Consider the following 15,814-nt stretch of genomic DNA (forward strand, 5'->3'; position numbering starts at 1 on the left):
CTGCTTAATTTGTACATATATCAAACTAAAATGATTTATGTTTTGTTTTGCAGGATGCATGATCCATATTACACGCCATTATCATATATATATATCACGGCAGGGACAAATATTGAAAGCTATTTTGGTCGATGAGGAGGTAAATATTTAGGTCATAGAAAGATTTCCCGATGTACTTTCACAATTTTAGGTATGATTTCGATCTAACTTAAACTGATTTAAAAAAAAAAATATTCTCCTACTTAATGGTTCTAAGGAGCAGACATTCAATTAACTCTTTATGATGCAAATGCTGACAAATACAAGTCTATATTAAAGGAGGGTAACGCCTACAAAATTAAGCATGTCAGGACTAAGCCAGTCGAACGGTGTTATCGGATCTCAAGTCATCGATGCGAGCTATTAGCTACGGATTATCTCACGGTTGAATCAATTGTTGGCTAGGGTATTCCTAAATATTCAGTTTTTACGCCAATGAAGGATGCATGCCAGAGGGCTCCTTATTCATCAGATTATGTTGGTACGTATTATATAGGGTTTTCCCTCTTAATGAAGCTAATAAATTTCCTCTAAAACTTACGCATTTGTTTGACGCATTTATCAACAGCCTTCCTTCACAACGCATTTTTCTATTTGAACTTTAACATATTGTACTTTCATGAAGATATCCTTGGTGTGCTCCTATACGTTTCAAATGTTTGGCCTCTTAAGCCAAAGAACAGTTCAGCCACAATCAAAAGAGAGTTGGTGCTAATACATGAGAGGTTTGATGCTTTCAACTTCTCACTAGGCAATCTTTACTGACGATATAAATAAAAGATGGCAATTGTTCTTATATAACTTCTTCTGACCAATTTCCCTTAGTTGCTGCCCCATCATGTTATCTTTGTGGGCTTCAGAGACTATGTTAGTGACAGAAAATTTAGCTACCCCACCAAACTTCCATACTGTAATTTTGGCGATGGCTGTAAAACCTGTTCAGTACCAAGGTATATGTGAGTTATTTATTATATAGACACTTCTTATTATGTCATGCACCTGCTGTAGGACTCGATCCCGCGAGAGGGTCGCGAGCGCGCGAGGCACTACACTCTCTCTTGGTCTCTCGTACCCACGCGAATGGCGTGTGCTTTTTATTATTGATTTTAATTACCCAACCAAGCAGGCAGCAACCAAGCCATATGGTGCAAACAAACGTGCAACCCAGTACCCATAAGGGCAGGGGTAAGCCGCCGAGCCTAGCAAGGTGTGATTTAATTCATCTTTTCCGTGAACTTGGGATAACTAAGGCAATCTGAATTTCACGCAAAAGAGAGTGACAGAGTCGCCACCTAGATGAGGGATCTAGGACCCATAATTGACCAGAAATCTAGACTCGTTACCTGGTTATGAGAATGGAAGGTATGGGGAGTTACCACTACATGCACCATTCCTGCCCGATAAGTGATTTAATTACTTTTCATGGAAAGTCCTAAGTGATTTAATTACTTTTAATTTAAGGATTAATGTACAAAACCCCACCACTTATGTGTGGAGCCGACTCGGGCTTGGTATGCCACTTAAGTATCCAAGTTGCCTACGTATCCCAGCCTCACTGGAATCAGAGTTGATCGTAGTTCGGTGCACCCGAACTAAGCTACTAATGCCTAACTTATCTAGGACACCGACCTAGACTGGATTGACTGTTTTAACAGTTTAAGAGAAATTATTTAATTCAAGTTGAAGATTTTATTATCCTAGGACTTCATCTAAGATGCTATATGGTCTTAAGTGCAAGACGTCCCTTAGACTAATGCAGGTTAACCTACATCCTAGGTAACTAGGTTTGTCATAGGGAAAAATTGGGTGACTAGTGTAACTAGATCTATGGCACGGTTGCTATCCATAGCAAACGCCCGTGATGAGGCTGGACTCTTAACTCTAGGACTCCCTAAAACTTAGGACACAACGTGACGTAAGTATTTCTAAGGGGCCCCAAAGGTTCCTACGATAGGAGACCGTAATCCAACGACTCCTAAGACGCGGATCGAGTTAATTCGATTTGTTGAACTTAATGATTTTTTATTTTTGAGAATTTTCGATTCCTAAACATCTAAGGAATACCAAAGGCTCTATGATTCGCAAGTTTCGGCCTCGAATAACAACCATGGAAGGGAATCGTGCTCTCAACCCTTGTATAATTTAGCACGTAAATTATAGTATCTTATTGCCTGGCATATTTCTCAGAATTTCCGTGGACAGTGGACCTCGGAGCCAATATCATACTATAATTTACGCACTCAAATTATGCAGGATTAATCTCAATTAGTATACGATTACGGTTGCGATCTCGACAGTTAGACTATCGCGGTATAGCGAATTTACAATGGAGATCTATGAACCCTAAGGTTTCTGTTTCAAAAAAGTTAGGGATTAAATTCATGATGTAAAGTTAAGATTTTTTTGAGGTTTTTACTGACTTTTATGTTGATTTGCTATTAAATTATGATTTGTTAACATTAAGACCAGATTGCTAGGATTACACAGAAACCCTAAGCAATCAAACCCCAAATCAGCTGAAACTTTTCCAGTAACAAGATATAGATGATTGTGGCTTACTGGAAAAATTTCATGAATTATCATTAAGATTTGATATCAATTTCTGATTTTCCAAAATTTAAATCAGATTATTGATTAACACAGTAACTTATAGCATATCAATTTCAAATTAATCCAAACTTTCACAGAATAGAGATATAGATTATTATAGCTTATTGGAAAATGTATATAAATTTTCATTAAGATTTGATATCAATTTCCAATTTCTCAAAATTCAAATCAGTTCATAGATTAACACAGTAACTTATAGCCTATCAATTTCAAATTAATCCAAACTTTCACAGAATAAATATAATCATATTATTAGGCTACGGTATGAATTTCATGGACTTTTATTACGATTTGATGTCAATTAAAATTCACACAAATATCGGATGAAACCAAAGAATTACTTAAAAAGGAAACCTAATAGTTTCCTAAAATCAAATAAAAATTTCCAGTAGATATATAATAGATTATAAAATTTTCTATCAAAATTTCAACACTTAAAAATTAAATCTCCTCATTAAAATCGATTTTTAAATAGAAAAGGAGAATTTGTTTCATAGGAATTGAAACCCATTTATTAAAATAAATTACAAAACCATATTAAAACTTTGCGAAACCAATTGAAAATTTTTATCTAACATTTCAGTAACCAAAGTTACTGGTTTGTAAGGAAAAATTTTAAAAATTTACTAATTTAATCCAAAAACGAATTACGGCACGTAAAACGAAGAAGCGATGAGAAATTCAATTTATTATTTAAAACTAATTATGGAGAGTTTCATCAATTTTTAAAACGTTCTGATATTTATTAAAAATGGCCGAAATTTAAAATAATTTAAAACCGGATTAACCAAATTCAAAAAAATTCGAAAATTTTTGGGTGTTCCGAAAATCAAAACATTGGTTTGGAAATAAGAGTTCACAAATTTTGGACATGGTTTGATATACTTTTGGATTCGTTAATCAAGAAATAACCCCTTTCGGGGTTATTGTTTGAAAATTAGAATAAAAATTAAAACGGCCAAACCGCGATTGGAAATTAAGTTTACAACACTATTTTATTTTATAGAAATCCTAAAAAAATCAGTTTTTAAAGAAACTCATGTTTTCTAACACTTACTTTGATGATCCGATTTAAATCCATATTGAATAAAAAACGAAAGAAAATCATTATTAAATGGAGGAAATTTAATCTTTTGGTGAAATTTTGAATTTTGAAAACTTATAATCTATATTATAACATACTGGAATTTCAAGGAAAAATTCATTGATTTGATCTATCAAAAGTAAAACCCTAGCATGCTTTTCTACTTTTGATATTACAAAGATAAAGATCCTACCGTTGATCGCGCTCCTTGTCTCTAGGGTGCGTAGATCCGAGGTATACGCTTTGTCGCACCATTTTATATGATGAAGAAGACCCAAAGAACACCCCAAAGATCCTTAATGTGTGATTTGTTGAAGAAGAAAAGGGATTTTAAGAATCCCTTTTGTGAAGAACCCTTGAGAGATATGATTACACTTCAAGAGAAGAGGTTTTTTTTTTTTTTCTTAGGAGGAGAGAGAAAAAAGACGAATTTGGATTTTTTTCAATCTTTTATAGGATTGTTTGCTTTGATTTTTATACAAAAAAAGCTAGGGTTAAGAGAGAAATAGTAATTTCCAATGTGAGAGCTCCCTTTTTGGCTTGTTTCCAATTTTCCACTCTTGCTTTCTTTCTTTCTTGTTTCCAAATTGGATTTGATTCCAATCTTAATTTCTTGTCAATCAAGACATGCTATTCTCATTCCACATTGCTTCTTTGCAAGAAAACATTTTTAAGCAATCATTCCTCTTTTCCTTCTTTCCTTCTTTTCATTTTTTATTCTTTTTATTTTTCTTTTAACAAATATGATGTCACCATTGTGACATCATCAAGGTTGGGTGCTCAACTCATGTGGGTCAACCCATATGGGTCAACCCACATGAGCTCCATCTTTGCGGGCTTTAGCCCAATGAGCCATTTCACACGGGTTTTTCCGTAAAAAATCAATAAAATCTTTCTAAATTCAACATTCTATATGTGGACCCAACCCATTTGACATTTATGGTGCATCCCTCACACATGATCGGACCATCTTTTTTGGAAAATAACTTTTCGGACCAAAATGCCCCTATTTGACTGTTAGACATCCAAATGCGACCAGAATACACTCAGATTGATTCACCCCTAAAGGGAAAAATTAAACATGGAAAGTCTTTGTGGTCAAACTTAAAAAATAGAAACTTTTAAAATTGGGTCCTTTCGGTGAGCAATATCAAACAGGATCATTTGGTATCCCTTGAAAATACCCAAAATGCCCTCAACACTTAGAATTTCCAAATTAAGCGAAACTCCTGAGAAATTCTAAATTTAGCAGGTTTTTCAAAATTCAGGAAATCATTCATAATCTCTCAGACATATTTAGGGGATCAAAAGAATTACACAGGAAAAGACCAAATTACCCCGAGGTGCTAGAATTTGGCGAGACTAGGGAAAATCCTGAGAAATTCTAAAAATAGGAGATTTTCGAAAATTTATGAACGGACTCAAGATTTCTTCGACACAACTTAGGGACCAAATATGATATGTTTGGAAATGTCTAAAATACCCCCGAAGTGCAAGACTAAGAGAAAATTTTGAGAGATCTAAATTTAGCAGGTTTTCCAAATCTTACGAAATTGTTTTGGACATATGAGAAATGATTGAAATATCCATAAGATGATGAATATGTGGAAGCCCCATGAGTTTCTAAAAATAGCAGCTTTTTCAAAATTTGTAAAATCACTCAAGATTTCTCAAATATAACTCGGGGGTAAAAAACGAGACACATCGGGAATGACCAAAATACCCCTGCAGTGCAAAATAGGCAAAAATGAGGGAAACCCTGAAAATTCTAAAAATGACAGGTTTTTTTTATTTGCTTGGAAACTTGAACTTTCATCTTCCAGAGGCCAAAGGAACCCCCTAGAGACCTTCAGGATCGCGAATCAACTTCAAAACTCCCATAATGAAATGAAATCTACCCTAAAATGCATGGATGCCTAATCTAATGCTGAATACGGATTCAAAACTCGATGATACTACCAAATCTTTTGCTTTTTAAAGCGTAGCAAAATGGGGGTGTCTACACCTGCTAATGTTTTAATTTAAATGCAAGCCAGGAGGACTATCCTTATCAACTACAAGGTATACAACTGTTAAAGTTAACCCGGATGATGCTGGTGCTGAAAAACTACTCCCTTGGTACTTAAGAACCATATGCCTGTTTATGGAATTCCCAACATCCTGATTTACGTACATTAAACATTGGTACATCATCTTTTATAGGTTGGAATACAGTGACGAGGGCTGCTCAATTACTATGAGGACAATATCATCTTCTTCATCGGCTGCTGTGACATCTGCATTACCAGTCGCAAGGAGGATCAATGTGTTTGACTTGGATGAGAGACTAGAGGCGGACATCTCGCAGGTAAACATGACACTCATCCTCTCTTCTAACAACCATGACATCCAATATCCCATTACATGTTTATGTACCTTTTAGAGCCTCACTTATTTCTTCGACTTTAATTAATGCTCCAAACTATAGGCAACGTACTATCGTATTACAGACACACTTCACGAAATTGATGCAGATTATTTTCAATGCTATATTGCATGCCTATCATGCAATAAGAAGATTCAAGAGACAGATATTGCATTTCAGTGTGACAATTGTGGAAAATATGGTGACATAGCTATCCCAAGGTATTCAAATTTCCGTTGGCCCTCTATATGCTATTTTAATTGCTTCCACCTACTTTATTAATGAGAAAGGTAAAAGTGCATTATACTGAGATGTTCAGACCTTATTGGTTCAGGTATGTAATGGGAGCAAATATCGTTGACGGCACAGGCATGAAACAACTAACATTTTTCAATGATGAGGCAGAGCATCTACTTGGGTTGTTTGTTGCGGATTTTAGGAAGAAATTATTGGAGGTATAATTTAAGAATCATCTACAATTGTTCATAACATTAACCTAAATCTGAATATGTATTTTTTAACTTCAATGATCCTAACACTAACGTCTCTTTATTTTTAAAGGGAGTTGATATCAAAGTCATGAATACATTATTCTGTCCACGGTTAGGCCGGAGATATGTATTTATTATTTCTAATATGAAAGGCAACATGATGGTAAGCAGTGCGCCAAGCTTGGTTGTGCATTCAATTATAAGTGTCTACTTCTTGGAAGAAAGCATGGCGCTTCTACGTTTGATAGACGGTATTCTGAAACTCTTGGAAATTATATTTGCTCATAGTTTATTGTACCTATAGAATACACTCATTTAAGGATTTTGCATCTCAACAAATATATTTCACAGCTTCTTTAAATGGGGCTTCATCATCAAAGCCACATTTATATTCTCATCATGTTTTAATTACATCATTCGGCACGTCTTTCTCTCCCTAGCTCAAGCACTCAACATCATGTCTTCCTTCCTTCAGGTAGCCATAACATAGATATGCCTAATATCATTGCTAATACATCTATTGGAGGTAAATTTCATAACTTTCAATATCATATTTCTTTGTTCTATTATCTAATGTCCAAATCTTTCAACTTCTAACAGGTTACAAGGGAAAAAAATAGTTGACGACTTTCTTGTCGGAGATGACATTTTTCAACTCTCAAAGAAACGAGCGACCGAGATATGACCAAGCAAAGTTGAATTTGATGCTTTAGAGTTTTTGGCTGTTTTTAAATATAACATCATGAAGATATGACATTATTACACTGCCTTGGATTTTGTATCTGTATATAAGTGAAGGTTTAGATCCCATTGGTTGTTTTGTGTAATCAACCAAGCTTGGTTTTCCCTTTGGATGATTAAACTGTTTAACTACCTGCTATGGGACTTTGTTTATGGTATAGTTGGATATTTTTTTGGGTATCATTAAAAGTGAATCTTACTTATGGGTTGATCTATTTTAGTTTACATCTGACAACACCTTCTGTTAGGATGGGTCAATGATGCTTCCAAAAGTTCTACGAGTGTTTTAGGGGGGCTTCGGCTCTGTTATGTTCCTTGCTTTTGTTATTTCCATTTCTCCTTATGATGTATCAATTACCAACGAACACAAGTACCATTCTATATTAAAACTGATTTCCCTTCGTCCTTCTTTTCCACCCTCCCTTTCCCCATTTATTATTACAGTCATCCCAGTGGGCAGGTATAGTCTCCTCACATATGGTTTTCCTTCTTTTTTTGGGTTTTAATTTATGTATACCCATGTTTTATATTCCCATTTTTACGCTTTTGATTTTTCCTTTGCAGGGCCAGGGACAACAAAAGGAGCATCGAGTTCTGTCTGACCCTGGCTTTTTATCCATCTTTGCATTTCTCGAGTATGTATTTCTACATTTTATCGTTAAATTTAGATGAGAAGAAAAAATGCTTGCATTCCATCTGAGATTTTACACTTCATCTACTACAATTTAATCATTGGTAGATATGGCCACAAGTGTTCGCATAACATGGCATAATCAATTTACTTCAAACTTTTAGAAGCCCAATGTGTAACTACTGATGATACTTATGCCTTTCTTTCACAGTCCTATTGCCCATCAAGATTGCTAGAGAAGGCAGAGGCTTTCCTCTCTGAGATGTGAAAATGCAGCATTCCAATAAGTATGTAATTTTATTATAAGATTTTTATACTTATACGACTCAAAACAAAAAAATTAATATTGGTTTACAACGCTCAATTTTTAAGACATTTTGGAGTGGAAAAATATTTCTCAAGACACCTTCACTTAGTCCTAATCAATTTTTATTTAGTGGGACCTTCAATTTATGATGGTATCGCTCTAAATTTTAACCATAATCATATATCATTTCCCACTAAATCATGGAAAGAAAAAAATTCCCAACCATTTCAAAAATAACAAAATTTTTCCCTTAGAAATAATTTCCTATCATAAATGTTTCTCTTTCAATCCAAACAACGGCTTAAGATAAAGTCCTTACAATACTAATAAAAAGTTTTTTCTTAATTTCTTTTTTCCTTGCTTTAATTTCTACATCTCATGGGTTCTTTAATTAAGCCCGTCTCATTCTGTCCTTCCTTTGTTGTGTTTACATGCTCAGGTTTTGATGGGATCTCTTATTAAGTCATTTCTAATGCAATAATCTATTTTCAACCTGAAAACGTTTCTCTAAAGTCACAATTATAATTGTTGATATTACTCTAAGTTTTATCCACCTGAGCTCAAACCCCTTCTAATTGTTCCAGCCTTAAAAATGCACTTTAGCGACCGACTTTTTGAGATTGATCATCGACTTTTTTGTTTAACCTTCCAATTTCACATGCTTATCAAGTGCTCTTGTGCTGTTTTTTTCAGCCATATGGCCTTTTTGAAACTCAAACAAAGATTTGCCAAAGCATATCCAATCATCGCTCTGGCAAGTGGCAACCATCATGGAGTTGGTAAGATTCTGGACGCCATATTGACTTGCTTACTATGGTAGAAATAGCATTGGTTATGGACTTCTGATGATACCTCCTTTCTTATCCTCCTATTTAGGGGTCAACAAGATCCTAACTTCTACTGCATGGCCAAATTCGTATCATAGAGCGCGGAGCGCACCAAAGACCAAAGCAATATGACATGGCGAATAAATTAAGAAACTCACAGAGGATTGTGCAAAGGGGTACTCCATTTTAAAGTGGTTTTTACTAATATCATATGCACAAGAATAACTGACATGTAACTTATCTATAATACAACTCTTTGGTTGTTAAACATGGCATTCACCACACAGTATTGATTTGCATTCTAAATTGTATAAATTAATTCTAGGTTGCAACTAAATATGGCCATTTTGAATAGAGCTCTTCTTTTCTATGTTTTTCAAATTCTGAAGAGTTTTTATTTTCCATTTAAGAAAGAGTTCCTTTTTCATGTTTTTCTTATTTATTTTTTTATTCTAAAAGTTGTAATGCTTCTCTTAATTACCCATTAATTTATTGCCCCCGTGCATAGCACGGTTTTTTTTACCAGTGTGTGTGTGTGTGTGTGTGTGTGTGTGTGTGTGTGTGTGTGTGTGTGTGTGTGTGTATAAGGAGGAAGAGTTGTTTCCGGTGATGTGTTACCCTACAATCTATCTCCCTCCTGAATTTCCTACATGGCAACTTTTTTAAAATCAAATAAATTAGTAGTCTATATTTTCACAGACCCACCGTTCACTATTCCACTATTTTTGCCTCGTTTGACCTGATTCTGAAAATTTCGGGATATCTTCCATCGATTTCGAAATGAATTTTGAATATGTTTTTCATTTCCTTTCAACGCAAAGAGTAAAAGATCCATTTTGCTGTTGATGGTGATGTGGCATCCTCACCAATTTCATTATCCAAGATTTCTGGGATTTCCGTCGATTACCTCACCATTTTCTGGATTTTCTCCCCTCCTCTCTCTCTCTCTCTCTCTCCGTGAATTGCCAACAGAGTATTGCTCTAAAAATGCAAAAATTCTAAGAACACATTTCGTATTCCCATTTGTTTCCAAATTTTCAGCCCATTTATTCGCAATTGTGATCCCAATGGTTCGTATACCAAAACCCTATGACCTTTCATTCTCCTCTTCTCCGTTTAAAAGATTCACAAGGAAAAAAACCCTCCTTTTGCATAGAGAAAAAAGATCATCTTCCTTCTGCATACGAGAAGAGATACACTCTATCTTCATTCAGGTTCATCTCTCCTTTTCCCTTATGACTTTATATTTTAAAAGTAGGTACATATTTATTTTTGATTTGGGAAAATTACTCTTGCAGTTTCCTCTTCTCCTGTATGGCTTCCATGAGTTAGGCATCAAAGGGGCTATGAAATGGTTTAATTTGTTTGATTTTAAATGATGAAATGGTTTTGAAGAGACCTTCTACTGATTGCGGAGTTATTTCTAACCATGTATCTCATCTTCCATTTTTTACTATTATTTTTAATCCCAAAGTATTGCCCATTTCAATATTTTATAGCTTGAATTCGTGCTACTTTAGAGCTATGGCAATGTTTCTAGGTTAAGGATGTAAGTGCAGTTCTTACCTTTTTTGTGGAAATTATAATTGATGGGTTCAATTTTGGAGATTTCTTTATGAAATCCCAAAGGGCAATACAAGAGGGAGGGGGGGGGTGAATTGTATTATTAAAAGTTTTCCCCAGTTAAGTGCACTTTTAAAGTTAATAGTTAAATATTCACAATTATCAATTATAAATCTAACCCTTGTTCAATTAATAATAATAATAGAAATTAGGGTTTAGATTATACCATTCACCACTAGAAGGAGGAAGGAAATAGGAGATGATGCAATCATTTATAGTGGTTCGGTCACAAGCGGACCTACTCCACTACCCAAGTACGTGGTTTTTCCTTGGGATTTACCTTTACTAAAATGACATTTCGAACGCCGAATCTCCGGGCTTTTACAACGAACTCCTTCAAGGGACAAACCCCGTTTGTACAAACCGCCTCCAAGAAGCTAATCCTATTCGCACACCGCCTCAAGGATTACAACTTCTCTTTGCAAGAACCGCCTCCAAGAAGCTAATCCTATTCGCACATGGCCTCGAGGATTACAACCTCTCTTTGCAAGAACCGCCTCCAAGAAGCTAATCCTCCTCGCGTACCACCTCAAGGATTACAACTTCTCTTTGCGAATACAATGAATGATAGAAGAAAGTTTAAGCTCACAAAATCCTCTAAGTAGACAAATGACACAATAAAGCTCACTACAAACTCTCTCTCAAAGATAAGCAAGAAATTCCTAAGTCTAAAACTTTGGATGAAATCAATATCAAGGCACAAGTATTTTGGAGAGAGGTTTGAAACCCAAAAATGATAGCAAAGTAGATTTGTGGGTGTTAGGCTATTTCAAAATATTTTCATCAAGTTAAAATGGAGCTTAGTACTCCTTTTTATAGCCTTCGAATGGATATAGCCGTTGGACGGTAAAATCGTAAAAACTGGGTGCAAATTAAAGCTGTGTAGAAAACCCAATGACTATTTTTCCAAAGAGGGGCGGTCGACCGTGGTGTCGAGGTCGCCCGTGCTTTATTGAGTGCTTTTTGAGAAATTCAAATTCTTTATCGACGCGGTCGACCGAGTTGATCGCGGTCGCCCGCGGTCCATGTTCTGGTCAGATGTTAAAAATCATTTTTTCATCATAGCGGTCGACCGGGCCTGTCGCGGTCGCCTGCCGCATGGTTTCTGACTAGTTTTATATTTCACCTTTTTAAAGGGCAGGTCGACCGGGGTCTGGGGTCGGTTGACCGATGATTGCAAAAACTGTGTTTTAAAGGAAATTTTCAGGATTTCTTTTGCAATCTTTTTGGGTTCTCTCTTAGACATAAAAAATATAATTTTAGGGGGTCCAAGAGAGTGTGCCTTTATATAGAAAACATCAAGAGTGTTAGAGATACAACCTATGATCGAATTTTTCAACTCTTGAGTCTTCTCTTGAACATGATCTTCAATGTGCTCTGTTCGATGCTTGACTTGGTAGAGATCTTCAAAATTCCACCTCATCTTGTAGGATCATCCATCAAATGCCTTTTTGAGCTTGCTCCCATCACGATTGAGTTGCTTCATGTAGTGTCCACATGGATCTCCAAGTCATGCATTGTGTTGTGTAATGTAATGTACTGTGATTTTCCTGTTTCAACACAACACTGAAGGCAACTTATTAGTTCTATTAACCTAATCAATTTGTGTTTGTTAATCATCAAAACATGGGTGAAAGTATGAGGAGCCCTTGGGAGAACCCTTGGGCTTACATTCTCCCCCTTTTTTTATGATGACAAACTCAAATTGATTAAAGGGCAGGAGGATCAACAAATTAGGCAAAGGAGTACTGTTATCCTCCCTCTAAGCATATGCACAGATGAATTTTCATAAATGTAGTGTAGATATGCATATGTTATAAGGAATATTAATCAATTCACATATTTCTCCCCCTTTTGGCATTCATCCGAAAAGGGAAGTTTGTAACCAATTTATAGCTCGAATAAGAGGTGAAATATGGAATGCGTGCAATAAATACCCCAATGTATCTATAGACATATTAGATATAATAGTTTAATCTTGTCTATAGGCCTAATCATGAAACAAGTAAAAAGAAGTTGCAAGTAAAGTCATGAAACAGTTTAATCTTGTTTATAAAGCATGTTTCAATATGAAATACAAGTATCAGATAGAGATCATCATGCTCATGTAAATTGCCAGCCATTTAGGTGAAGTAAGTGGGTCATATGGCTTGACAATTGCCCCATACTATAATAGGATTTTTTGAGGATCAAAATATCTAGGTTTGTAGATTTGCAAGTGAGTAGTCATCCTATATGAAGTGAGATTGTATCTTGTAAACAAAGTGAAGCTCAAGAATCACACTTGGGGATAATGTTTCCCTTGAATTTACCAGTGAAAGTATGTTTTAGGGAATAGAAATACTCAGAATGCTTGAGTAGAACTCTTGGACTTCAAGGTTAGTTACTTGTTTGATAGAGATTTCCCTATTGAAATGCAGACAAGTCTCGTCTTGAGCATGAATATGCTCAGATCTATTATATAACTTTTTGTGTTCACCAATTGCTTGCCCGTTAGAGTTTGACACTTGATGCGCTTGGAATGGAAATCCTGAGTTTTCAGTTGAAGGAGTCATTATAGAATGTGATTCAATATGGATGTGAAAGCTCCCCCTGACTATGATACGCTTCCCCTGACTCTATGCATTAGGTATACGGAGGTATCACTAGTTTGATGGTTTTAGATGCAGGCTTTAAGGCCAAAGTTGTTAGATGCATTAATTGAAGTGATTGTGTCGTTCCTTCGTAAGAAGGCATGATCACACATTGAGTGACTTTTAGTTTTAGTTTGACATCCTTAACCAATCATTTTGATTCATCAGAAAAGTGTTACCATTTGATGCAGATGAATGAATCAGACATAAGATATGAAATATGGACATTGTCTGATATAGGTACATGGATACATAGATTAGTGAAACAAAATGAGAGTACACATCCATGACCATGAAAATGACATGTATATATATATAAGAGTAAGTACAATATGGTGCCCCAGTAGATGTCATATGATGGAAGAGACAGTCCCTCTTCACATCATGCTTAAATCCTACAGAGTTCAATAGATGGGTGTGAGAGTCTAGTGCTTCTCATCACAACTACATCAACTAGGAACACAAGAACTCTAAATCTAACCCTACAAATAACCAAAGAAACATAAAGCCCCTATGGGAAACATCCCAAACTATCCACTTCTATGCCAAACATGGCATACCCATCCATATCAAAATGAAAATGAAGCCCCTCCTGGGCATGAACATCCAACCATAAAGCCCATACTAGGCAAGACATACATCATCCAACCAAAAAAGGAAATATAAACAACCATCATCAAATGCCCATCTAGGGCAATAAGAAGCTAAAAAGAAATGGATAACCTAACAGCAACATAACATGCCATCTTTGGCATAGCAATCTACAGCACATCTGCTACCAAAAACATGCCGGTACATCCATTACTAAGGAGGAGGCTGGTCACGAGGTGGAGTCCTTTTGTAGTATCTGATAGCTCGACTCCCTGAAATAGCCTGTAATAGCTCGGCATGCTCCTCTGCTCTGGCTCTTTGATCAGCAGCTAGAACCTCTATCAACTGAGAGTGGTCAGTGGCTCTCTGACTCTCGGCAGTCACGAAGCTAGTGGTGAGGTTCTTTAGTCCAGTCCTCAAGACTCCCATATCTCTGACAAGATCCTCGTATGATCCAGTGGTGGGGACCTAGCGCTGCTGAGCCTGTGCCCGTTCCTCTGCCTCTCTCTGGTCTTCTTCCTCTGCTTCTCTCATTGCCTCATCAATTTCATCCACTGGGACTGCACTAGGACCACCTCCATTGCTGCCTGCACCTGGGGGCACCTTTGATTCCCATTTGAACTATGGTGGTGTGGTTAAGTACAGGATCAGGCTTCCTAGCAAATGCATATGTCAAATCCACTTTATGAAACCTCAAAAGTTTAGTGATGAGCATCCCATATGGCAGTCCCCCTTGTCCTCTCTTGACTGCCTCATCCATGTTTCCTAGAATAATATATCCTAGGTTCAATTTAATCTTCTTCATGATACAATGGATCATGAGGGCTTCGAAGGGTTTAACTGCATCAAAGTTTCCTGCTCTTGGAGTAAGTTGTAGGCTACAACTTTGTGAATCACTCTGGCCGTATCATTCATTTTGTTGGCATTGATGTTCAGCTTCTCTCCTATAGGTGGGACAGTTCCTAGTGTCTCATATGCTTCTTCCCTTGTAAAGTACTTTTCTATAAGATCTTTTCCCCAAAAGTAGATCCTCCTCCCTTCATTGGGAACATCAATATAGTTGCAAAAATCTGCCAAATTTAGCCCAAATTCACCTTGAACATAAGTGTTCATCACTATTCCCCCGTGAGCAAAAACAAGATTCGCATAAAAATATCTAACTGACTCAGGGTAAATCATGGAATTGTGTTCAAGAAAGATTATCCAACCTTGTGCTGCGAATAGCGAAGAGTGCTCGTAGGCTTGGAAATCCCTGAAAACAACATTCCTTCCTGAGATGACAATTCGATCCATAAGAGCTTTGTGTCGATCTTTCGCTTGCTTGTTGAAGAAGTGTTCGGTGGGGAATACCTCTTCCTCTGGTTCAGTCCTAGCTCTTTTTCCTTTTTGTGGGAGTGTTTTCCTTGAAGATGCCATTCTAGGGTTAGGGTTTTGAAGAGGAAAATGAGGAGAAAAGGAAGAGATTTGTATTTGGGTGTGAAAGGAGAGAAAAGAGATGAGAGAATGATGAAATCTAAGGATTAAAGAGAGGAAATGTGGAGTGATTGAGGAGAGTGAGGAGAATCAAAGAGAAAATGTGTTTTCAAGGAGAAAATAGAAGAAAATGAGGGGAAACAAGAAATGGAGTGAGATTGATGGATTGATCTTACCTAATCACCCTAATCTTGAAGTTTCTTGCACAAAAATGGCTTTGTAAGGGAGGAACGAGCAAACACCTAGGAGAAAATTGCACCACGGAAGGTGAAAAATGATTCGCGGAAGGTCTTTAAAAAGCAGTTTTCGACGCCTGAGGTTGACCGGGGTCTCGCAGTCGCCCGTCGTGACCCGTCTGTC

The 15,814-nt window shown here is 36.5% G+C and overlaps 1 protein-coding gene across 1 annotated transcript; it reads left to right on the forward strand.

Moving 5' to 3' along the window:
* Positions 1-474: 474 nt before the first annotated feature.
* LOC143883024 (replication protein A 70 kDa DNA-binding subunit B-like) lies at positions 475-8,268 on the forward strand. Its single transcript, XM_077386395.1, has 9 exons — positions 475-520; positions 665-764; positions 865-989; positions 5,770-5,851; positions 5,936-6,080; positions 6,201-6,358; positions 6,472-6,592; positions 7,934-8,008; positions 8,212-8,268. The coding sequence occupies exons 1-9, from the start codon at positions 475-477 to the stop codon at positions 8,266-8,268; spliced, it is 909 nt and encodes a 302-aa protein (XP_077242510.1).
* The last annotated feature ends 7,546 nt before the right edge of the window (positions 8,269-15,814 follow it).

The sequence above is a fragment of the Tasmannia lanceolata genome, unplaced genomic scaffold (genome assembly GCF_043159265.1).
Source record: "Tasmannia lanceolata isolate RefF3 unplaced genomic scaffold, GAP_Taslan_0.1 ptg000008l, whole genome shotgun sequence".
Taxonomy (NCBI): Eukaryota; Viridiplantae; Streptophyta; class Magnoliopsida; order Canellales; family Winteraceae; genus Tasmannia; species Tasmannia lanceolata.

Bases quoted from the DNA above. Each gene is read 5' to 3' on its own strand.
- LOC143883024 (XM_077386395.1), top strand. From the start codon at position 475: ATGAAGGATGCATGCCAGAGGGCTCCTTATTCATCAGATTATGTTG. The intron at 5,852-5,935 runs GTACTTAAGAAC...CATCTTTTATAG, and splicing joins GCTGAAAAACTACTCCCTTG to GTTGGAATACAGTGACGAGG. The intron at 6,081-6,200 runs GTAAACATGACA...TCCAAACTATAG, and splicing joins TAGAGGCGGACATCTCGCAG to GCAACGTACTATCGTATTAC.